Source organism: Herpailurus yagouaroundi, unplaced genomic scaffold (genome assembly GCF_014898765.1).
Source record: "Herpailurus yagouaroundi ecotype Mexico unplaced genomic scaffold, PumYag 77, whole genome shotgun sequence".
Classification (NCBI taxonomy): Eukaryota; Metazoa; Chordata; class Mammalia; order Carnivora; family Felidae; genus Herpailurus; species Herpailurus yagouaroundi.
This window is the reverse complement of record NW_024412388.1, coordinates 24330371-24355448: the sequence shown is the minus strand read 5'-3', so window position 1 is coordinate 24355448 and position 25078 is coordinate 24330371. Positions and strand designations below refer to the sequence as shown.

Below are 25078 nucleotides of genomic sequence, written 5' to 3'. Positions count from 1 at the left end.
GCGCGTCGGTCAAACACACGCCTGGAAACGGCTCCCTGAGCGCCGCCCGGGCCTGCCGCCGGGCGCCCGTCCCCCCAGCCGCGGTCTCGGCGCAGGCCGAAGGGTCGGCCCCTTTCCAGCCCCTGGGAACGCGAGGGCTCCGGCCCAAGGCCACCACGTGGGGGCTCCAGGCGTGGCAAGGTGCTCCCGGAATCAGCCCCCAAAGACTGCTCCCGCAGGGGCCCTAGCCCGGCCCCAAACTCGCCTGAGCTGCTCTCCCGGCCTGGCTTCTCCCCTCACACCTATTTGGAGAGGCCTCAGACATTTTCCGCAGACCGGAGACAGGCTCCCGCTAGGCCCCACGCCCCAGGAGTGTCTCAGCTCGAGTCCCCAATTGCCTGGTGTCCTTACTCACCCATCGCGGCTCCGCTCGCTCCTGCTTGGCGGCGGCAGCAGCGGCAGCTTCAGCAGTAGCTTCAGCAGACAATATGGCGGATCTGCAGGACGGCAGCCCGAAACGGACAAACAACTTAACATTCAACCCCGGGAAGAAACGCGCTCTCCGCCCCCCAGCCTAGCTTACGGGGAGGAGCGCACTTAAAGAGACCGCAGCTACTGAAGGCGGGGAGTAGGGATGGACTATAAAAGGAGTGGTGGAGGGAGATAACTAGGAGGGATACTAAAGAAAGTCAAGTGTGTTCAGGAATTCTGAGCTTTTTCTGCTCCTATTTCCTCTGTATAATGAAGCCTCCTCTCCTTGAAAAAAAATTTTTTTCCCAGAAGCACATTCCTTCCTCTCCGTAGTTAAAGCCAATCATAGACCCTGAGCTGGATGTGAGTAAGGGATCACCTGGAGAGGGGGACGAGATTTGCTTAAGGATATGGAGATAAGGAAATTAAGAAAGCAAAAGTAAACCAGATCATGACTTTATTAGGAGACAAATGGAAAAATAAGGAGACAGATGCAGGGCTTTCTAGCTGACCGTGGGATTTCATCCTCCCCCGCCCACCCCACCAGCAAGCTGAGGGCAGTGGTAGGTTCTGTACTGTTCATCATGGTATCTCCTCCAGCGCCTAGCCCAGTATCTGGCACATGGTATGTGCTCCATAAATAGTTTAGTGAATAAACAAACAAATGAACAGGACTGAGACTTACACAAAGTGAGGGATATCATCTCCCTTTTTAGAGATGAGGAAATTGAGGCTCTGAGCGTTCACGTGCCTTTTGAATCATGGAATTTATGGCTGGTACACATCAGACCTCCCGTTTTGCATGACAGGCCAGCCCTCCTGTCCCCCACCTCAACAAACAGGGAAAGGCTACATCTTCAAGTTACTAGGCCCACAGGGAACTGTCTTTTGGAAGCAGAGTGAGGGACCTGGGTTTCCAAGTCCTGCCACAACGAATTGCCTCTTCTACATGTGTGCCTGGGCCATTAAGGGAAATAACTCAAAAAGCCAATCCGGAACTCAGGGTCAGGAAAGGGAGCATTATCTTTCTCTTCCTACTTCCACTCCTCAAGGTCAGATCTCTTCATTTTCTCTTGGTCTATTTTGCCAGATCCTCACTGGTCTCTTGTGTCCAGATTCTCCCACTTGTGCCCACCATCTCCAAAGTGCAGAGACCTTATGGGGCACCTGTGTAGCTCAGCTGGTTAAGTCTGTAACTCTTGATTTCGGCTCAGGTAACGATCTCGCCGTTCGTGGGATTGAGCCCTGTGTCAGGCTCCAGGCTGGCAGCGCAGAGCCTGCTTGGGATTCTCTCTTCCGCTCTCTCTGCCCTTACCCCACATGTGTGTGCATATGCGGCATGGGTACTTACAAAATAAACATTAAACAATCAGATTTAAAAAAGCAGAGGATTTGTCAGATTGTTCCTCTGCTTAGTTACTTGTCTGCCCTTAGGTAATGCTCAAACATTTCAATCTGACACACAGGCTGGTCCTTATTCACTTCTTGGGCTTTCTCCACTAAGCCACCCAGGTTCCATTCATATTTGAGGAACCCCTTTCCCCAAGTATGCATCTTTTGTGCCTTTGCATATGCTGTTCCCCCTGCTTGGAATGCAATGCCCTCCCTTCCCACTTGACCATAGGGTGAACAAATTCACTTTCAAGATCCAGTTCAACTCTCCCCTCCCTAAAAACCCGATTTTTCCAGACAGAGCCTGGGTACCTATCTTCTGCTCCCCAGTGCCCTGGACACACATTTTCCTCAGCACTCAGCACTCTGATTTGCTTACAAGGTATGTTTCTGTCTCCTGGTTGTCTAAAGTACATCTTCCTTTTTATCTGTCTCATGCTTACCCAGTATGATGCCTTCCTCAACAGACACCAAAAAGTTTTTGCTGCAATATTTGTCTCCCATACACCGCCACAGACTCATCTGCATATCCTGTGGCCAAAAAGGGCTCAGGAAACAGAGTAGACGAGTGGCTATGACTGTCCTTTTTTCCCAGTGTGAGCCCTCTAGCCTGTCCAGTAAGAGCCAGGTGGTCCTCCAAGCAGCTTTGTTTCTACTCTAGCGCTTGACCTTGCTTACACACCCTCCCTAGCCTAGAACCATTGGTCCACCCTGATCCATCTCCTGCAAAATTTTCCAGCTCCACCCCAACCCCCACCCCTTGTTCCCTATCCTTCCTGCTCTAGGAACCATTCTGCTTACCTGCCCCAAATACACCAGAATGTTCCAAATCTCACATGTATTACATGTCTCCTTTACTCTGCTTGAAGTGCCTTTCCCCCAGTTTGCCCACCTAGAAAGTGCCTGACAACTCAGACTGTCCCCTCCTTCAAGAAATTCTTAGAGCATTAAACATGCTCTCTCCTGCACTGCTGTCCTGTAACTGTTAACACCCATCCCAGTGTAGTGTGACCTGTTTCTGTCTTGGCGTCCTGTCTACCATAGCACCTGACACAGAGCAGGGTCTCAGTGACTGCATGCTGAGAGAATCAGGACATCACATTTTGAGAGGATAGTGGTGTTGTCTTTTGGGAGGGTTTTTTGGCTGCTGTGTTACCTTCGGCAAGTCACTATAGCTCTCTGAGCTTGTTATTCACCTATAGAATTAGAGTGACAGTACCTACCTCCTAGGGTTGACATAAAAGTTGGATTGAAACAAGGCTTATAATACACATGAGAGTAATGTCTGATACACAGCATTCAGCCAGCAGTAAACACCATGACTTCTGGTGTCTCATTTCCTCTCCACTGGAGAAGGCAGGACCCATGAGGACCCCAGAAGCCACACACAGGGCTTCCTGGCCCAGAATCCTAACCTCTGCTCTCTGCCTGACAGGCAAGAAGGGAAAGAAACACAGGACACACAGGCTTAATGGGAGTATAAAAATAGGACTTTTTTCCCCCCTCATAATCACATCAATTATCAAAGAAAGAAACAGTATGTAACAAAAATACAAAGCTCTGGTCAATTTTTTTTTGTCTGCTTTTGTGTTTTTTTGCTCCCTCACCCAACCCTCCCCAACAGCCCCTTCCCAGAGAGCTCCTGGCTGAAGCCTGGATGCTGTCCCTGGGGTCACCCTGGGGCTTAGGAGAACCGGTGGTCCAGGTCCCTCTGGGGGCTGGCCGAGTAGGAGTAGGCCTTGCCCAATACCAAGCGGTCCCGCAGCAGCTTGAAGAAGGCATAGTAGTTGCTGAAGAGGATGAGCGCCAGGGAGATCGTCTGGTGCCACTTTTCAGAGGACATTAAGGAGTACAGCTGGTAGACAATGACAGCACCCTCCAGCAGCAGAAGGATGTTGAGGATCCGCAGGGGTTTGCTGAAAAAGAACTGCCCAGGAAAGGGTAGGCAGGGACTGGAAAGTTTGTTCAAGAAACCTGCCTCCCGGATGGGGGTTTGGGGTGGGCCAGGGAAGGGGACAAGCTCTGGGGGCCCCATACAGACTTGGATGGAGAGGAAGACTGTGAGGTTGGGCACGGACTTTGCCACCTCTCCACCTCTGCCTGTGGTATTTCTTTTCCGGGAAGCTTTTCTTGAGAGGTTTCACTCCCTCAAACCTTTTCTGGTCTATAATCGACACCTTTTTATATGTGATCCTCCTGGGTATAGTCAGGCCTGAACAAATTAGAATCTTACGACACAGGCATGGAAAGTCATCATAGACTCTACAGTCTGAGAAACCCACTTCTTCATGGGTAGCATCCCGATCTAGGCCAGAAGCTTCTAGGGCATGTGGCGACACCTCACTCTGACCTGGTATTTACAAAGGAAGACAGAGTGTGGGGACTCGAGAAAAATGTTCTCATCCGTTCCAAAGTGCAATCAACGTCTTAGGGAATTTCAATTCTGCAGGGACCAAGGTACCTGACCTCAAGAGCTACTTAAAGGATGGGAAGAGAAGTGGCAGGAAATGGGAGTCCAAGAAACCAGCATGCCAGGCTCAGTTCTGAACCTGACAGGCTACAGGACCTTGGGCAAGTCCCTTTCCTGTCGGGGCCTCGGGTTTCTCTACCGCGAAGAGATGACCCAGATCAATGATTCCTCAAACTGTGTTCCTTGGAACCCTGGGTTCTGAGGAGGTCTTTTAGGGGCTATAGCAGTGGTGAGTGGGAACTGAAGGGAGTTCCAACTCTTTCAAATAGAGTAGTGCCAGGAGGTCCTATATACCAGACTTCAGTCTATGACTGTGTTGGAAAAAAGGCTTTTGAGAGTAAAATAAGTAAATAAAATGGAGACCACTAGCCTCAATGATTTTGAGCAACCCTTTCCATAATGCTGAGTCCAGGAGTCATGACCATCAGATCCCAAGTTTCCGAGCAAGGCACCCTTGAACGAGTTAGACCCTCTGAGCCAATTTCAGTCTCGGAAAATGGGGAGAGCCGTGGTGTTTCTCTCACACACAGGCGAAGACTGCACGGAGGCTGCATGGCAACTGCTTACCACTTGTGCCTGGCGCACTATATGGAATGGGGATAGTTCTTATTTTCGCCACTGAGAACCTCTTCTTTTATTGTATCATCCTCCCTGCCTCCACCCGATGTTTTCAAGGATCAGCCACCAAGTGAGCTGCACTTATGAAGTCACCACTGGTATGGCTGTCCTTGTGCTGCACAGTGTGTAGTTTCCGCTGGATTTGGGAAGTGCTGAAAATAGCTGTCTCTTGCTAGGACATCACCTTCCCGTCCGGGATCCTCCTGCTCTCCAGATCAGGCCCCACCCCTCCTTCCCAGGGGAGGAGACTCACGTGGAAGCGGAAGTGGGAGACGTCAGAGGGGATAGCCACGTTGTAGTGGCCCACTGCCTTGTAGACGTTCTTGCTGTGTTTCACCAGCACGCCCTGCGGCCACATGCATTCTTCCGTCCACCTGGAGGCACAGCCCAACAGTGCCCCTTATGCCCAGCTCACCCACAAAAGGGGGTACCAGAAGCCTGGGCCTGGCATGATCACCAGGGCCCCCGACTCCCATTTCTATCATTTAGACACAGTGACTTTCCTTTTCTGGGTCTCAGCTGCTTCCTCTGTAAAATGGGGTAACAGTCATGAGAAATTCACTGCACTGGGAGGCAGAGGGTCTAGGGTTGTCATTCATGTCTGAGAGACTGTCCAGAAAACCCTTTTCCCTCTTCGGGTGCATTTTCCTCACCTGCTCTTAACCTCTAGCCTCCAGCTGGTCTACTACACAGCTGCCCGAGTGGTCTTTGTAAAACACCAAGCTGAGCCTATTCTCTGCTCGAACCCCCTTAAGTGTTTTCAGTGCTCTCGGAGTCAAGTCCCCAAGGATGTGGTGTTGCCGCTGAGGCCCTTCCGTGACTCCCACCGCACAGCCCAGGCACAAGCCATTCAGAACTGTCTCTAATTCCTCCAGCACAGCTTACTGTTTCATGTCTCTGCGCAAGTCTCTCCCTCCGACTGAACTGCACTTCCTGATGCCGTATCCTTCTGGCGAGCTCTTTCCAAACTCAGGATCCTCCAGAAAGCCTTCCTCAAACTCCCCGCAGAGTTCAGCATTCTTCAACTGCTCCCTGAATCTCCTGCTACTGGTCCACTTTCCCCAGTGTTTTATCACTTATGTATTTCCCTGTATTCCTCACTAATCTGGGAACCTTTGACAGAAGAGATGGTATCCAATTCATCTCTACGACCTCAGGGCACGGCACAAGGCCTGGCACAGAGGGACTTCAATAAGCATGTGATTGAGATGGTGGGATCTTCCAATTCTTCCAGTGTTCTGCCAGATATCACAGGGACTCCTGGGGTCCTGGGCCAGAGGACAGAGAATTGCTGTCTACAAAAAACTCTATCTCATTCCTACCCTGTTGATTCATTCACTTAAAAACCAGTTATCAGGGCACCTGGGTGGCTCAATTAGTTAAGTGTCTGACTCTTGATTTCAGTTCAGGTCAGGATCTCAGGGTTGTGAGAGCCAGCCCCGCATCAGGCTCCGTGCTAGGTATGGAGCCTGCTTGAGATGCTCTCTCTCCCTCTCCCTATGTCCCTTCCCTGCTTGCATGGTACTCTCTCTCAAAAAAAAACAAACCAAAACAAAACAAAAAAACAAAAAGAGGGGCACCTGGGTGGCTCAGCTGATTAAACGTCTGACTTCAGCTCAGGTCATGATCTCACGGCTTGTGGGTTTGAGCCCTGCGTCTGAGCCTGCTTCAGATTCTGCGTCTCCCTCTCTCTCTGTCCCACCCCCAAAATAAAAAAATAAAACTTAAAAACAAGAAAACAAAAAAGAAAAACCAACTATCACATTATACCTAATAACACAGATGAAACTCACAGGGATGTGCTGAATGAAGAAGAAACTGAACCCAAGATTTCATTTACATGAACTTGTAGAACAGCCAAAACTAACCTGTGGTTAGTTTATTTATTAAAAAAAAAAAAATTTTTTTTTTTTGAGAGAGAACACGAGCACGTGTACACGATGAGTGAGGGAGAAGGACAGAGGGAGAGAGAGAATCTTTTTTTTAAATGTTTATTTTTATTTTGAGAGAGAAAGTGTGTGCAGGGGAGGGGCAGAGAAAGAATCCCAAGCATGTGGGGCCTGATCTCACGAATCGTGAGATCATGACCTGAGCCAAAATCATGAGTTGCGACACTTAACCAACTGAGCCATCCAGGCACCCCGAGAGAGAGAGAGAGAGAATCTTTTTTTTTGAGATTTATTTACTTTTGAAAGAGAGAGTGCAAGCAGAGAAGGGACAGAGAAAGAGGAGGGCAGAAGATCCAAAGCGGGCTCTGTGCTGACAGCAGTGAGCCCGATGGGGGATTCGAACCCATGAGCCGTGAGATCATGACCTGAGCCGAAGTCAGATGCTCAACCAACTGAGCTATTCAGATGCCCCGAGAGAGAGAATCTTAAGCAGGCTCCATGCTCAGCATGGAGCCCGATGTGGGGCTTGATCCCATGACTCTGGGATCATGACTTGAGCAGAAATCATGAGTCAGATGCTCAACCAACTGAGCTACTCAGGCACCCCGCTTATGGTTAGTTTTGAAGGAATGTAGAAAAATAGTTGTCTGGGTGGTGGTGGTGAGGGGGCGGTCATTGGCAAAAGCTAGGAGGAAATTTTCAGAGGCTGTAAATGTTCTACATCTTGATTCGATGTGGGCTACGTGGGTATATATGACTATCAAAACTCAAAGAATTATACACTTTAAGATCTATGTATTTCACTATATGTAAATTTTACCTTATAAAAAGACTAGACACGAACCACAAAAATTTACTGTGGCCCTATTATAAGCCAGGCACTCTGCGAGTGAGATGGCTGAGTACTTGACAGGCAAGGACCCCGACGACCGGGAGCTTTACTCTTGGAATAACAGCCAAGTAACTAAGCAAACACAGCAGAGCGTTAGGTGCAATGATCATGATATTATGGGGTTGTGGGAACACAGGGGAGGGGCGCCAAACCCATCCTGGATGGTGAGGAAAGTGTTCCTGGAGGAAAGCAAAGTGCTAAGGAATGCATAGGAATTAATCAGGAAAAGAATTGGAAAGGGTGTTCCAGGCAAAATAAGCATCATGTGCAAAACCCTAGATACACACATGCATATAGAATTTGAGGATCTGAAGCAGTTTGGTCTGGCTAAAGCAGAGTATGAGTGGAGGCATGGTAAGAGATGAGGCAGAAAAGGCTGGCAGGACCCAGTGTAGCGGCTGGGAAGCCATGTGCAGGAGCCTGGGTCTTCTCTGTGGACCACGGTGAGCTACAGACAGGTGCCTCCCTCATGTTCAGCTATATTCTTATTTTTCTCATTTTTTATTTTTATTTTTTTATTGGGGGGGCGGAGAGAGAGAGAGAGCGCACACACATAAGCAGGGGAGAGGGGCAGAGAGAAAGAGCATCTTAAGCACACTCCACGGTCTGCGTGGAGTCCAATGCTGGGTTCCATCCCATGACCCCACTGAGATCATGACCTGAGCCAAAATCAAGAGTCAGACACTCAACTGACTGAGCCCCCCAGGTGCCCCTTAGCTATATTCTATCTTTCTACTCCTCACTCCCCTCAGAGGCTATGGCTAAGCCGAGCCCCCTTTGAGCCCATTTGGCAATCTTCATCCCCTTTCCTGGACCACCTGGACAGAGCCTGGGAGGGTCCCTAACTAGCACTGACAGCCAACGTCAGGAAGCTTGGCTTCTGTGGCCTTCCTTTGCATCTCTGCTTCTTGGTGGGCCTACCCCTACAAATCTGTCTGGGGGCCTCTTCTTTGCCACACCTTGTGCTCGGCCCACGGCTCAGATAAGATTCAGGTGGGCCCAGCCTCAAGGAGCTTCCGGTCTACTGGGGGAAAGCAGGCAGGAAAATTAGGGTAACGTGGGTGAAAAGTACTGCGGTAAAGGCACCATGAAGGACGAGCCAGGCTGAGGGGAGGCCGGCCCAGCACCTCAGGGCTCCTGAGCAGGTGACTTCTGCCTCTGCAGGGCCGTCCTGCAGCTGGGCTTCTTTCGGCCCATCATCCTAACGATTTGTGTACGGCTGTCACCCCCACCAGACTGTGAACTCCTCAAGGACCTTGTCTCAGTCACTTCCTCCCTGTGGCTCTGCTTCCCTGGCCAGGGCTCACCATAACCACGGTCAGGGCTAACACAGCACATATCCTCTGACCAGACAGATGGAATGGGTTCCTTCACTGTTCAAAACCCCCCCAGTCCCCCTCTGCCTGTAGGTCAAAGTCTAAGCTCCTCTGTCCAATACATAGCACCAGGCTGGTTATGGCTTCGGTAGAGGTAAATGCCTGCTGGAAAGGAGGTGACCTAATGATTGAATGGATGAGTGAGCAAGGGACAGAAGGAGAGAAGCAATGAATGAATGCAAGAGCATATTGGTCAACGAGCTGGGTAAAGAACAGTCAGCAAATGAGAAAGTCAACGAGTCTGTGAATTTACTGCCTGGCCTCCTCACATCTCCAGCACACTGCAAGTTACCTAAGGACAGAGGACATGTCTGCCTTGGGTCCTGCCATACCCTCCTCTGGCCACAAGGCCCAGCACACCAGATGTGCTCAACAACCACCTGCTGACTGAATGAATGAGTTGGTGACGGAGGAGGGGACTAACTCCAGACACTGACCAGGAGGGCCGGGGTTGGGCAGAGAAGGGCAGGGCGACTCACGGGTGCTGCAGCACGTTGGAGCACAGCGCTGGGTCCACCTTCTGCCAGCAGCCCAGGTGGGCAGCGGCCTTGTGCAGTAGGTCACAGTAGCTGGCAGGCAGCAGGTGCTGCATAAGGATGACTGAGGTGCTGATGGACACCAGGAGGAAGAGCTCACAGGACCAGCGCTTGTCATAATAATGCGTGTTCTGGGGGCAGGGGGTGGTGGGTTAAGGCCTGGGATGTCCACAATGGCCTCCCTCCCTCCCCCTTCCCTGATTCTGTCTGCCTCGGAAACCAGGACAGCCCTCAGTGGGGGCCTGAGACCAAGGATCAAATACCTAACGAAGAAGGCTTATTCATGGGCTTAGACCCTGTGCCCACTACTCAGTTCTCCACAAGCTCCTCTTACATAAAAACTGCTCCCGCTGCCTACGACTCTGAGCCAGAGCATAGACTCCGGGGTCCAACAGACATCAGTTCAAATCTTGACTCTGCTGCTTTATTAACTATGTGATGCTGGGCAAACCATTTCACTTCTCTGTGCTCTAGCTGCCTCATCTGTTAAATGAGGATAAGAATAGCTACCAACCACCTATGAGAGGCGTTAGGGGGATTATCACACTCCTGAAAGCTCTAGCACATTGTAGGTGTTCAAGAAATATTATGTCCTCTCAGCCTCAAATCATTCAGCACAGTCTACCCCTGGAGAAATGTTTCCAGCCTACTGTCAGCTGGGGAGGTACCTTCCCAGAAGGCCAGACGAGCAAGAGAGAAGGCACAGGCTTTTGGAGTCATTCAGGTCTGGATGAATCCTGGCTTTCCTACTTACTGATGAAGCTGGACATTGTGACATGCCTGTGCCAAAACAGCCACAGTGAAATACAACATCACTGCTTTTTGTTATCAATCAAGTATTATGAACAGCAATATCATGTCCCAATCATTGGCTGGGTGACCTTGCGCAGGCCACTCCCTTTCAGGGAGCCTTGTGCTCTCTACTCTAAAATCGAGGTAGCGGTCACTCTAGCCCTCAAGAGAACAGATGGGAATCTTGTCAAAAACGGTCCAGTTATTTATGCAAGGGGGAGGGCTCCTGTGGGGCAGCTCCCCTCCCACCCCCACCCCACGGGCTGAGCTACGTACCTTCACAAACCAGACAGGCACAAAGGCCACGTAATAGGCACTCAGCATGGAGCTGACCAGCACTTCCTTCATGCGCCAGTTGAAGTCCATCTTGAGGAATTCTACCTCGCTGCGGATGAGGCTGGGGGACAGGCAGCAGGCGTGGGTGGGCATGGCATCTGGGCCGTACAGCTGCCGCGTGTGCTGCTTCCACGTCTCCCGCAGCGTCAGCAGGTAGTCCCGGCTCCGTGCCAGGCCACTGACCGCCTCCCGGGGACCCACAGAGGCCATGTGGCTGAAGAGGTTTGTCTTGCGCAGGTCACAGTTCAGCTGCAGGAACGGAATGTACATCCCAAACCTGCTGGGGAAGACAGTGGTGAGGGTAGGCCTGCCCATGGGCCACGATCCCAATCTTTACCCACGGAGGGAATCTTCTTTCCTCCCTGGGCCTTAGCTCTCCCGGCTGCTCAGAGGAGAGAATTTACCCATCCTTCTATACAGCCATCCTCCGGTAAGACATTCAACACACGTATTGGCATCGAGTGCAGGCCAAGCATTGTGCCAAGCGTCGGGAACAAAGTAGGAAGCAGGAGACAAGGCCCTGCCTCACAGTCTATTGCTGACCAACAGTGATCCTAACAGCCCACATTCCTTAGGCACACTCCATGCTCTAGACACTGCACTAAGTGCCTCACACACGTTCTCTGCTTTTGTGTCTCCTAAGAACACTATGCATTAGGTACAGTTATTCTGTACCCTTTTGAGAAAGCTGTGGCTCAGAGAAGTGAAGCGGATTCCCAAAATTTACCCAATGATAAGGAAGCAATAGAGCTGGGATTCAAACCCAGAACTGTCTGGTACCAAAGACCGAGACGCATAATCAACAAATGCTAAGAGTAATTCATTAGTTAAAAAAAAAGGTACAAGGTGCCTGGCTGGCTCAGTCGGTGGAGCATGCAGCGCTTGATCTCAGGGATGTGAGTTCAAGGCCTGCACTCAGCACAGAGCTTAAACAAAACAAAACAAAACAAAACAAAACAAAACAAAACAAAACAAAACAAAACAAAACAAAACAAAACAAAACACGGACGCAGTACCACAAGAGGTCTAAGTTGTTACGGCTGCATACATTAAAGGCAGCTCTTCAGCTTGTGGAGGAAAGCAGTTCAGGGACACTATTTACCGTGTGCCTATTATGTGCCAAGCACTGAAATGGGCCCTTGAACAGTACAAATCCCTTTCCCTGAGTAGTACCCTTAGGGTTGGTGCTACTCAGTGTGGGGTATTTTGAGTGTATGGCTGGTATCTTTTGAGGAGAGAAGTAGATAGACCTAAAGGCCAGGAGAGTAGATAATTATAGAAAGTAGCTAAGTGCCAGGGTGCCTAGCTGGCTCAGTTGGTAAAGCATGCAACTCCTGATCTTGGGTTGTGAGTTCAAGTACCACATTGGGCATAGAGATTACTTTAAGTATAAATAAATATGTAGGGGGAGAAAAGTAGCTAAGTTAGCCTAGCACGTGTCCATGGAACAGTGTAGTAGGTGCTATTTCGAGGCATTCCTTTTTTCAGCTTGGGGCTTGTCAATTTCCCCAGGTCCTCAGACACAGCCCCAGAAAGGTCCCTGGGCTGCCCCTACCAGTTAGGGCCAATGAGAATGTTACATTTTCTTCCCCAGAGTAGCGTTTTTCTTCCTTTTTCCTGATGTTCCAAGAAGGGATACATGAGTATCCTTGGGTAAGCAGTTGGCCTTTTCAGGTTTTTGCTTTCTGGTCTATAAAATGGGGATGCTAGGGGCACCTGGGTGGCTCAATCAGTTGGGCAGCCGACTTCGGCTCAGGTCATGATCTCACGGTTCATGAGTTCGAGCCCCGCGTTGGGCTCTGTACTGACTGCTCAGAGCCTGGAGCCTGTTTCAGATTCTGTGTCTCCCTCTCTCTGACCCTCCCCCGTTCATGCTTTGTCTCTGTCTCAAAAATAAATAAACGTTAAAAAAAATTTTTTTTAAATGGGGATGCTACCATTCTCCCTGGTATAAGGTTAAGTAAGATTACTTTGAGAACTGTGGTCAGCAGCATAACCGTTAGGGTCAAACAGACCAGGATTAAAATCCCAGCTCTGCTATTGACTAGCACTCTGATTTAGGGCAAGTTATTTCATCTCTATGAGCCTCAGTTTCCTTAATTTGCTTTAAATTACATAGCTTGTACTGATTCTCTACACTCAGGTATTACACCTAGTGTTTTCATAAATACCCTCTTTCAAACCTTGTAACAACACCCAGCATGGTGTTTGACCCAAAGTAGAAGATCCATAACATTTTGCTTAGAAAAGAGACACCAGGGATTCTGTGGGACAGAAAAGACTGTAATGGGACTCCCAAAATATTCTTCAGGATACCCTGTGGGAACGAAGGAGTGGAGCACCGATAGGATCAGGGTGATACAAGGGATTCAGACTCAAATTTAAGGGCAAGTACTCAAGAATCTCCCTGGTTTTGCCTCTAAGGAGGACTGCAGATACAATTACGTTATTTGGCAACAGCAAGTGACTGCTCCACGGGTCACAAGTTAGAAGCAGCTTCACTGCAAGATGGCAGATTCCCTCTCACCCCCTCCACTCAAGACGTGACCGTATAAAAGTAGGTAATAAATTCATATCAGCAAAAAGAATGGGAGTGGGGTTATTGGTTCACAAGCGATTTTGACAAATTTAGAAAGCAGAGGGAAACATGTTGACAGAGGAGGAAGGAAGCCATCAATAGAGCCACGCTGTCCAACAGAAATATAATGAGAATTACGTATGTAATTTGAAATTTTCTGGTAGCCACTTTGAAAAAAAAATGAAATTAATGTTAATGCTCTACTTAACCCAATATATGCCAAATATTATCATTTCAACATGGTATCATTATTTACCAATGAGATTTTTACTTACTTTCTTTTTTTGCACTAAGCCTTCAGAATCTGATGCGTACTTCACACTTACAACAACACACTTCAATTCAAATTAACTTCTCTCAAATGTTCAATAATAACAGGTAGCTGGAAGCTGCTCAACTGGATGGCGTAGGTCTAGAATATGCTGCGAGGGCTGTACTGGGGGTAGGAGCTTATCTGCCCAGTGACCCAAGAGAGACTCTGGCTTGAAGCAGACACATCTGATAAAGGGTAGAAGTGAGCAGCAGGACTGAACAAATGGGATTAAACAAAGATCTGTATTTATCTATAAGAGTCAGTCCATTTATTCTCTTATTCACCTCACACAATCTACCCTGAAAGATTCTTCTGTAAAGAATGTGAATAAACTACCCTGCGGAGAACGGAGATCTCTAATGGGGGCATCCTAGGGTAACCCCCTCACCCTGGTTTCTGGCCTATGGGGGAGCACAACTCACTTATCCTAAAGCAAAGTCTGCCAGTCTGTGTGTCCTGCTCTTATAGTTAGAATCCCTGGCCAAAGCTCCCACTCATATATACAATGGCAGAGGGAGAGGAAGTGTGCTCCAACCTACTCAGTCCTTCATTTGTAAGTGTAAAGAGACAACTGAAGAAACTAACGATGCTTAGAAACCTAGCAGCAGGAAATGAAAGATCGACCCCAGTGGAAAGACAAAATTGAGGGAACATGAGAGATTTTTAAAACAAGAACAGAATGCTATGAGAAAAGGACAATCAGAAAACAAGAAAGAGGTCTGAGAGATAAAAAATTTGACTGCTGAAAAACTCAATAAAAAAGCTGGAAGATAAAGTTGAGAAAATCTCCCTAAAGGGAAAGTAAAAAAAGAGAGAGAGGAGAAAGAAGGGGGGAGAGAGACAGAGAGGAAGAAAGACGGGGATGGGGGGGTGGAGAAAGGGAGAGCGATGAAAAATATGAGGGAAAATATAAGAGAAACAGATGATCACTCTATGTGGTCTACCACCTTAAGAACAGAAGTCCTAGAGAGAATAGAAAAAATAGAAGGGAAGATATTATCAAAGAAATAATAGGAGAAAATTTTCCTGATCTGAAGAAATAGCCAAATCTCCAGGTTAAAAAGTCCTAGAGTACGGATACGATGACTGACGAAAGTCCCACACCAGACACCTCCTTATAAAATTTCAACTAATCAAAAGACAAAACAGGCTACCTCTAAAAGCTTTTAGAAAGGAAAAAACAAGTCATCTACAAAGGAACTGGAATCAAACTGGCCTCAGACTTCTCGCTGGATGCTAGAGACAATGGAATAGTATCTTCAGACTTCTGGGAGAATATGAATTTGAACTTAGAAATCTACATTTAGCTGAACCATCAATCGAGTATGAAGGCAGAATAAAGACATTTTTAGACATGCAAGGCCTCTAAATGTATATACCTCCCACACCCATCGTTAAGGAAATTACCTGATAACGCACTCCAGCAAAATAAGGGAGAAAACCAAGAAAGAAGACATGGGATCCAGGAAACAGTGGATCCAACCCAGGAGGGCAGCGAAGGGAAGTCCCAGGCTGAGAGCTGTACAGCAGGCCTAAAGAGCAACCACTCCAGACTGGAGCAGGAGGATGGAAGGCTCCAGGAAGGATGTCTTTAGGGGGAAAAATGGACTCCAGGCAACAGGTAGCATGATTGAGAGGCTGGATAAACTTGAGGATATGTTGAAGGCCCATCACTCTTTTGTCAACAAGAAAAAAGAAAGGCAATTAGAACTCCAAGGAAAAAAAAGAGCCTGTATTAGAAAGTTACAATCTAAATATGAAGCAAACTAAAATGTGGCATGATTTTAAGCAATTGATGGAATGTAAGAAAAGAGAAACCATTTGACTTTGACATGAAGAACTTTCTTTTTTTAAGAGGTCCAAGATTATAACTCAGTAACCACAGAGAAGGAACGTTATCTATGCACACTACTTGGTCCTGAAGTGAATGGTATTTTCATATTCATAATAACATCAAGGCTACTTATTGCTTTTTAGCTTTTAGAATTAACCCTAAACAAAGAATGGAAGACTTAAATGTGGTTATATAGGGGAATGTGAATGTCAAGCCTAACAACATAAGAGTATAGCTGCCAGAAGTGAGAGGAGGAAGAGGGGAGGAAAAGTGGAAGGGTAGAGTTCCTAACATTATTGTCTACATTAAAGGGATTAAGATACTATTGTTGATGAGATAAAAAATACAGGCATAGTGATATTATTGGAAAAGATAATCAATAGAAAAATAAAAATAATAAGTTATCAAATACTGGGAATAGTATGGATGGAAGGGTGAATTAAGTAAATCTTCACCTATCATTGAAGGGAATCAATGTATGTATTTGTGAGTATGATGTGCTTGTATATGCATAAAACATTTATTTCCAGGATATACAAGAAACCAGAAATGGTGGTGGTTACCTCTTGGAAGGGAAACTGGGTAGCTAAGAGACAGGAGCCAAAGAGAGACTTCTTCATTCTATATTCTTTATACATTTTTACACATATTTATACATTTTGAATTTTAACTATGTAAACCTATTATCCAGCTATAAAATCAATGATAAATTTTTGAAAGGAATAAAGGCACAAAGATACTAGAATTATGGACGTAACTCAAAAAAAGTCAGAAACAGTGAGAGAGATCGCTTTGGAGAAGTGGGACTAAAAAGCTAGTAAGTAGGGCGCCTGGGGGGCTCAGTCAGTTAAATGTGTCTGACTCTTGATTTCAGCTCAACTCATGATCTCATGGTACAGGAGTTCAAGCCCCACATCGGGCTCCGTGCTGACAGTGCACAGCCTGCTTGGGATTCTCTCTCTCCCTCTTTCTCTGCCCCTCTTCGGCTCGTGCTCATTCTCTCGAAATGAATACACTTAAAAAATAAATAAATAAAAAGCGAAAAAGTGGGGTTGGAGGCTGTTGTTCATCATAAGCTTTTTAGCATTACTGGACTGATTTGTTAGGCTATGTATGTCTTATGTTAATAAAAATTTAAACATTAAATAATAATAATAAAAAAAAAGGCAAAGTATGAATACTAAAAGATACCTGTACCCAAAGAGAATGGATTCACTGGATAGCAACCAGAAAGTGAGAAAATTTAGGCGACTATTGACGGCTCTAACCATTTGTTACCATCTATCAAAAATGTACTGCACCTTTCAGTACAGTCATTCTACTTCTGGGAACCTGTTGACAGAAATATTGGACAAGTGGGCAAAGATGTATGCAAAAGAATGTTCCCTACCTCACGGTCTCCAATAGGGAAAGCTAGGAACACCTCAAAAGGGCACCAATAGAAGACAAATACAACTGTGAAAAATCTACACAATGGAATACTATAGGCTATTTTAAAAAATGAGGCAAACCTGTATGCATCGCCATGGAAAAATACCCAAGTTATACGATGATGCAAAAAAATGCAGTAAATTGTACAATACCATGCATAGTTTAATTCCTTTTTTGTTGAAAAAAAAAAAGTATACGTGTGTATGCTCGGACAGAAAAATTTGGAAGGATATGCTGCAAATAATGGTTTTCTGGAGGACTGGTGTTATATAGGACTTTCATTTTCTACATTAAAAGCTTCTGTAAAGTTTAATGTTTTTATATGACACATGTGTCACTCTTATAATTAAACACTAGTTATAACTGAAACAAGTGTGATGGGGCTCCTCCCATGACAGTGCCCTTTTGGTCATGCAAGGTACAGAGGGAGGAGTATCCAGCTCTGAAGCTTCCCGGGACACAGAAATGGCCCAGCCTGAGGAAGTTCATGAACCATAAAGCCCAGGGGTTGGGAAATGATTGTAAATGCCCAGGCAGCCAGGAGCCTGCCCCAAGAACAGCCAGTGTGGACATCTTGCCAAAGCTCTCCCCGGTTCTAGGTCAGAAGGGGGAAGTCCTGGGCTCTTTCCAGACACTGTCTTTCCGTCCTCAATAATCTGGGCTCTGGTGAGATGGAGTGAGTGAGCAAAACAAACACAAAGACTGACATACACGCATAGACGTGTAGATATGCACACACACTTCATGCATAGACACCCACACAGAGAGACATGCACACACGCAGGTGTTCGCATGCACACAGACCTGGGGGAGGCACCGAGAGATTACATAAACATTAACATACAAAAAAAGACAGAGAAAGAACCAGAGAGAGAAGAAAGAGAGAGGGAGACAAAGCCCATGCACCCCTATCAGGAACTGTTCCTTTGGCATATACACTCAGATCTGAGTCCCATTCTGACCTCCCCCTTGGTGGCACCTTGGGTAAATTAGGCCTGCTGTCTCAGTTTCTGCTCCTGCAAAAACCTAATCACCTTAGTCTCAGGGGGATGTTCTCAGACAACGTGAGAGGATATTGCTGCTGCCCTGCCATGAGTCTTCCAGGTATGGGGGCCTGCTGACCCAGCCACACTCAGGGCAGAGGTCAGGAGCCAGGTGCTAGGCAGTGAGGGGTGGAGTGAGGGGTACTCACGGATAGCAGAGGAACAGGAGGTTCAGGAAGGAGTAGGTCCTGAAGAGGTGGATGAGGGAGCGGCACAGACTCCAGCCTGTTGCCGTGAGAACGGTGAAGCGGGTGAGGAACAGCAGGATGGAGCGAAAGAGGGAGACCTTCCCCCTCTGAGAAGCCTGGGTCAGGGCGAGATAGGACAGGATGGGGCCTTGGATAGGCCACGGGGACTGTGCCCAAATCCCACCCAGCGTGACCTGTGATCCCACCCAGGGAACCATGGGGCAGCAGGCCGGACAGAACCTGGCAAGGTGAATGCTTTTCCTTGGCGCCCAGGAAACTCCAAGAGGAAGGGGATGTGAGTAATGTTCTTCAACCAAGTTCAAAGGGAGCCCCAAGGAAAATGCCTTGGGCTTGAAGGGCTAGGCGTGTTTCCTTGGTACCCCCAGGGGAAAGGCGAGTCCCCAAGTCCCCGGTCATCCTCTAGGACCCAATCACCTCCTTCACGATGGACCCAATGAAGCGGCGGCCCAGAACGATGGTGGTCACCATCAGCAAGTTGAAGTCGATCAGGTGGAAATTCTGTCAGGGGGCAGAGGCTGGGGGTCACGTGGGCCCCCTGCCCATATACGGGCTTTTTTCAAACCCACCTCCCCCTGCCCGGTCCTTTCCACAGGGACTATCCCCACTCTCCGACCTTCACAAGTCTCTAGCTGAGTCAGGCCAGGAAATTACCTAGAGGAGTAGAACAGGACCCAGAGGAGGGAAGTGGGACAGTCCCTGGAGATAAGAGAGTGGTGTGTGAGCCCTGTTGCTCTGATCACCCATGCTCCGGTCCCTGAACCTCTCTTTCTACACGGAGATCTTTCCACTCCTTAAAATACTCAGGTATGCCTGTGGCTCTTCTCCCCCACAGGACTTAAGATTCTGCCTTCCTTTAGGCAAAATCTATCCGATTTATCTCCACTACCTTTGAACCGCCTAATGCAGTACTGAGCAATTCGGGTGAGTGTTCAGGAATCATTCATTTTCTGTTCCTTCTACATGTCCTATGCCCGGCATGAGGCCAAATGTACAGGGCACTCACTCGGTAAGCTGTGTTAAACTGAAGCCAAACGTCATACACACACACACACACACACACACACACACACACACACACACACAGCTGGTCCTAGCTGGGCACCTACCAGGGAGGTGTGGGATGGTGGGTGGGAAGGCGGATACCACCACACTGTCTTGTAGATGTTGATGTAGTGGACGAAGAGGGCTATGAGCTGGCAGAAGAAGAGCTGCAACTCAAACAGAATGCTGGCCTGGACTGGCAGCTCGGGGATCTTGCAGTGCTGTAGGGGCACGACCGTCTGGGTGGCCAGAGGGGGGCTGGAGAGGCCCGTCCCAGAACTGCTCCTGGGAGGTGGGGAGGGAAAAAACATCAGGAGCTGTCCTGAGAACCCCACCAAGAAGGGCTTCTGGGGCGAAGGATGGTGAGGTTGGGTCAGAAAAGCAGCACAAGGCAAACACGGAGTCCTAGTCCTGCCTGTCAGACAAAGGAGCCGACAGAGACTTTTCCTATCCCTAATCTTATTCAGGCTTTCCAACATTCCCCAGGAAGGAAAGAATTATTAGATCCATTTTACAGATGAGGAAAAGGAGGCCCAATGAACGGAGACAACTTGTTGAAGCCACCAGAAAATCAGGAGCAGAATTGTAAGTGGAATCCTGTAACTGGGCTTACTATACTATGTCCCTCTGCATCTGCCCAAGTGACCACCACTCTGGGTCTTTTGCTGCTCACTGCACTCTAAGCCCCCGTCTGGGATCTGGGGTATCACATCCTAGAGCCCAGTGAGAGAGAGCTTTGTTCATACTGCCCCTGTGAGCCCACAGTGAGGGGCAAGACACAGAGGTGGTTTACCTGGTGCGGGAGCGGACACTGGTGACTGATGCACTGGAAGTATGGCCCCCACCAGAGCCCCCTGACGATCCTGGCTCACACAGTGGATTTCGACAGTAGGATGTCCTGTTGGGACCTCTTCGTCCTCCTGTGGGACTCAACATAAAATAGATCCTCAAGCCGGAGGGCATATATCAAGGATAACAGCAATGATACTGGCTACCAGTTACCTGGTGTCTCATTTTATCATTTAATCACAGAGACCTCTGATCTGGCCCCTGCCTAATGCTGCAACCTCATCTCCCATTCCCTGCCTGGCCTCCAAGCTTCGGCCATCCTGTCCTTTCTCTCCTTAAGCAAACCAAACTTGTTGCTACCTCTTATATTGCTGTATCATGTCTGGAGAGCCCTCCCCTGACTGCCATTTTTTAAGCATCTGCCCCCATAACCCTCTTATTTCTACTTTTTTCACAATTCAGTCTTAGAATTTATCGTGTTCACTTGTTAACACATGTATTGTCTTTCTCACGAGAGCAGAAAGTCAGTGAGGTCATTAACCTTAGCTGTCTTTTTCACTGTGTATCCCCTCCCCCTACCACAGAGCCCAGCATAAAGTTATGTGCTCTATAAGTCTGTCTTGATGAGTGGCTGAACCCAGCAAAATAGGTTTCCCACAGATTAGGACACTGAGTTTACACTGTGTCACGGGTAATTTGTGGGTCTGAGGCTTGAGCTCTTAGCTCTGGCGTACGCTGTCCTGTTCAGATACTATAAGCCTCTCTAGGCTTATGATTCTGGGCACCCTTGAGGTCTTCTTCTCAAGAGCCCAAGATCCAGCTCAGTAGGCATCCTGGGGTTTCATGGTCAGGACCAGGACCTGAGCACAGGGTCAAGGATGTGGGTTCTGGGAGAATGCTGTGGTTGTGGACCCAAACCCTATTTCTCTAAGCTTGTCAGTGTAGCCCAAACTCCCAGGCACCATCCTGCACAAAAGCCCTGCACAAAGGTCCTATGCACCACCCCAGTCCTAATCAAAATTACAGCCCTGTTCAGTCCTAATCAAAATTACAGCCCTGTTCAAACCACCTCATGGCAACAGAGCCTGCACTCGCCTAGCTTCCCAGCTCGGAAGGTTTTCTCACACGTGTCTCCAAAAAGTACTTGTCCAGCTCTGCCCCCAGTCAGCCTCCAACCCAGAAGCTCTGTTCATACACTATCACACCTGGCTTAAAACATCCCACATATGCACCTTCAGTCCAAAAGCTCTGCCCACACCCACTCTCCTCTCTTTAGAAGCTCTACACCCACGTAAAGCCCCTAGGCCCAGAAGCCCCGCCTACACACAGTTGTCAGCCCAGAATACGCGCCCACAAGCCAATAAAAGCTCTCTTTGCCCAGAAGCGCGGCTCCAGAATGGGCTCCCTAGGTCCGGAAGGTCTTCTCGCCCCGCCGCCCCTCGTGCAAAGCCCGAAAACCCAGAAAGTTCGCCCCCGAACAAACGCCTAGAAGCCAGGAGCTCCGCCCCAGCAGTAAGGCCCCGCCTACCGCTACGCCCCGTCCCCGCTTCTAACCCAGGTGAGCGGGTCTTCACCAAAGCCCAAGCCCCATGGGCCCTCTCCCTTTTAGAAGCCCCGCCTACCGCGCCAACGCCCCGCCTCCATAACCGAGGCCCCACCCTGCAAAGCGACAGGAGGGGGCGGGGCCCCTCTGTGCCCCGCATCCCCTCCCCCTTCCCTCGCCGGGATCTTGTCCGCGTGGGGGAGCAATCAGCAGCTTGGCCATCCCGACCCCCACGTCTGCCCGTTCCCCGGCCGAGCCGGACCCGTTCCGCTCACCCATCTCCTCCCCCCGGCGCTCTCCGCTCCGCCGCCGCAGCTCCTGCGGGCAATATGTCGGAGGCGACGGCGGCCGGGAGAGGACTAACCGCCGCAGCCTAGTCCCCGCGGTATCAGTCGCGCGCTCCCGCCTGGCCGCCAAATTTGCATACAAGGCGGGCTGGAAGCTGGGAACGCGCTTCTTAAAGGGGCCGCGCGGACAAAGGCGGTGCCGGCGCGCTCTCTTTGTCTCTAGGTCCCCTACGCCCTTGCAGCAGCTGCTGCTCGGGAGACCCCAGAGGGAGGGAAGTCACCTCCTGCTTTTCCCTTGCGTGCCTTCTCCCACCGTCTCTTCAGGCCGGAGGGAGGGGACCGGAACCGTCTCTCGGCTCCTGCGCGAGATGGACTGTATCCTTGAGTGGCCCCCAGGCGGCTCAAATTCAACGCGTCCCAAATTGGGCTTTTATTTGTCTTTGGCCTTATTGTTCTCTGGTCCACCCTAGCGAAAACCTGGGAGTCGTTTCCCTCGACCCCCCCCCCCCTTCACTTAGTTTTGCTGACCCTAAATCCTAAATATTTCTCCTGCCACCACCTTAGTTCAAATCCTGTTTCTGCCAATTCTGAGCCTTGAAATCTTTTTTCTTGCTCTTTACAATGAGGTTCGTAATATTCACCTTATAGGTCTTGGTGAGGATTGAATGAGATAACGCTCGCAGAACGGGGTCTGTTTTTAAAAATGTTAGCCATCATTATTATTAGGATGCATGGCAAGCACTTAACACAGGAAACACTCAGTAAATGAGGTACTGTTACCAAGTGTTATGATTTCTTCCCTCACAAGACCTGTAAACTATCTTAATCACCTGGTAGCTCCATGGCTTAGCACAGTGCTTGGCACGTAATAGACATCAATATTCAATTAATTGAATGAATTAGTAGATATTTGATATTCATACTTACAGTTAACTGGGAGGAGATGGACATAAAATTAGTAAATTCGGTAGTATATCAGGAGGGAAAAATTGTGGGGGTAAACAGGAGAGGGGTATGGGAGGTTGCAATTTTAACAGGACAGTCAGAGTAGGCTTCACTGTGAAGGTGACTTTTGACCAAACACTTGAAGGAAATGAGTGAGTTAGTCATGTAGATATCCAGAGAAAATGGGTATTCGAGGCAGAGGGAAAAAAAAAATCAGGTATGAACCCAGCTAATGTGTTTAAGAAACGGCAAGGTCAGGGGCACCTGGGTGGCTCAGTTGGTTGAGCATCTGGCTTCGGTTCAGATCGTGATCTCACAGTCTGTGGGTTTGAGCCCTGCATCCGGCTCTGTGCTGACAGCTCAGAGCCTGGAGCCTGCTTCGGATTCTGTCTCCCTTTCTGCCCCTCCCCTGCTCACACTCTGTCTCTCTCTGTCTCAAAAATAAATTAAAAAAAAAAATTTTTTTTAATTTAAGAAATGGCAAGGTCAGTTTGGCTTGGCTGAAATAGACATGAGAGTGTGTGAGATGTGAGAGATGTGAGAAGAGATGGACACTATAGGGCTCCTACTTACTCTGAATGGGATGGGGAAGATGGAGGGTTTGAACTTACATTTTGTTTTTTAAGTTTATTTTGAGAGAGAGCATGAGGGTGCGTGTGTGCACGTGTAGGGGAGAAGCAGAGAGAGGAAGAGAGCGAATCCCAAGCAGGCTCCGTGCTGTCAGCACAGAGCCCCACACAGGACTTGATCTCAAGAACGGTGAGATCGTGGATGAATTGAGCTGAAATTGAGTGTCGGATGCTTAACTGACTGAGCCACCCAGGCTCCTCTGAACTTACATTAGAAAAAAATTTTTTAATGTTTATTTATTTTTGAGAGAGACAGAGTATGAGCAGGGTTGGGGCAGAGAGAGAGGGAGACACAGAATCTGAAGCAGGCTCCAGGCTCTGAGCTGTCAGCACAGAGCCCGACATGGGGCTCGAACCCACGAACCACGAGATCATGACCCGAGCCGAAGTCAGACACTCAACCAACAGAGCCACCCAGGCAACTCTGAACTTACATTTTTAAAGAATCACTCTGGCTGCTGTGTGAGAATAGACTGTAGGGGCACAAGGGTGGAAGCAGGGAGAACAGATAGAGATAGGGCAATGATATTAGCAAGAGATGTTGATGGATTGTACCAGATTGAGCGAGGGAGTGAGACATGTTGGATTCTGGATTTGAAGGTAAAGTGAGCAGGATTTGTGGACAGATTGGATAGGTGTGTGGAAGAAAGAGAAGATCAAGTATTACTCCAACATTTTTACTGATTTATTTTAATGTTTATTTATTTTCGAGATGGGGGGGAGGGGCAGAGAGAGAGAGAGGGAGACAGAGAATCCGAAGCAGGCTCCAAGCTCTGAGCTGTCAGCACACGAACCAGGAGATCATAACCTGAGCAGAAGTTGGTGACTGAGACACTCAGGCGCCCCCTATTGCTCCAAGGGTTTTAGTCTAGGCAAAATGGAAACGTGGTTTAATTCAACTCATAGATATCTATTAAATTACAAATTTTACACCAAGTCAGGCCTTCCCATCTGGGGGAAAAGAGGCCAAGAGAGGGAGAATGACCAGCTCACAAAGTAGAGTAGGAATCAGTGAGATTTCTTTCTTCGGCCAAAGAAATTCTGATAGTAGAGCTGGTTCTGATCTCTTTAGAGTGCTGAGTTTGAAATGTATCTTGTTAATTTCTGAACTGCCAAAGCCTAAACTACCTCCCACCTGATAGGCATTCAAATGTGTATCAGTTCAGTTGAATTCAGGTAGTAGCAAACTGGTTCTTAAAAGGAAAGCCGGTTGGGAAGGGAAGCTAAGTGGTTTCAGGAATGGTCCATAAAAGACAAGCTGAGCCATTCCTGGGAACTCACTTTAACTCAGGTCAAAAAATGTTTTTGAACATCTATTATACGGTGGGCACTAGGGATACAGAAGTGCCGCTCATCCTTGGGAAAGACAGAAGAATCAATAAATTATGGCACAGTGTGATAACAATAGCAGTATGTACCAAGTTCAGAGGTGGAGGGAAGGTGACTGAGTCTGACAGGGGAGGTAGTCAAGAAAAGGCTTCTTGAAAGATGACATCAGAGCTGGTTTCTGAGAGACGAGTAAGAGTTTGTCTGTTATGTTCCTATGGGAGGAAGCGTAACAGTAATTGCCTTACTGGGGCTGGTGGCAGGGGCAGGTCTTGCTATCCGTCTATTACGTGGAAGGGCGCTGGACCTTGTACATGGCAAATGCTCAGGAAATGTTTGCTTAATTGATTTGAGGGCAT

General features: G+C 48.4%; 2 protein-coding genes across 5 annotated transcripts in view; both read right to left on the bottom strand.

Moving 5' to 3' along the window:
* Positions 1–516, bottom strand: part of KPNA6 (karyopherin subunit alpha 6) — a 67953-nt gene extending 67437 nt beyond the window's left edge. The window contains exon 1 of the mRNA XM_040467823.1: positions 395–516. Coding sequence (XP_040323757.1) covers positions 395–398 — 4 coding nt within the window. The 5' untranslated portion in view covers positions 399–516. The remainder of the gene's footprint in view (positions 1–394) is intronic.
* Positions 517–3310: 2794 nt separating this feature from the next.
* On the bottom strand, positions 3311–22086 carry TMEM39B (transmembrane protein 39B). Of its 4 annotated transcripts, none has more exons than XM_040467787.1 (9): positions 21808–22086; positions 19994–20120; positions 19266–19485; positions 18574–18657; positions 18100–18254; positions 10692–11028; positions 9567–9754; positions 5184–5304; positions 3311–3769 (listed from the first exon to the last, which is right to left on the bottom strand). In XM_040467787.1, exons 1-9 carry the CDS (start codon positions 21809–21811, stop codon positions 3527–3529), a joined length of 1479 nt encoding a protein of 492 aa, XP_040323721.1. In that variant the 5' UTR covers positions 21812–22086; the 3' UTR covers positions 3311–3526. The 4 variants fall into 4 exon arrangements, with proteins under 4 accessions (XP_040323721.1, XP_040323703.1, XP_040323711.1 ...); XM_040467769.1 differs by lacking the exon at positions 21808–22086 and adding an exon at positions 21518–21707; XM_040467777.1 differs by lacking the exons at positions 18100–18254; positions 18574–18657; positions 19266–19485; positions 21808–22086 and adding an exon at positions 21518–21537.
* Positions 22087–25078: the final 2992 nt, after the last annotated feature.

Coding starts and splice junctions, on each gene's coding strand:
- TMEM39B (XM_040467769.1), bottom strand. CDS start 21,692: ATGCGGGGCACAGAGGGGCCCCGCCCCCTCCTGTCGCTTTGCAGGGTG. Junction 20,121..21,517: donor AGCGGGGACGGGGCGTAGCG/GTAGGCGGGGCC, acceptor TGAGTCCCACAG/GAGGACGAAGAGGTCCCAAC. Junction 3,770..5,183: donor TCTCCCACTTCCGCTTCCAC/GTGAGTCTCCTC, acceptor TTTCCTGGGCAG/TTCTTTTTCAGCAAACCCCT.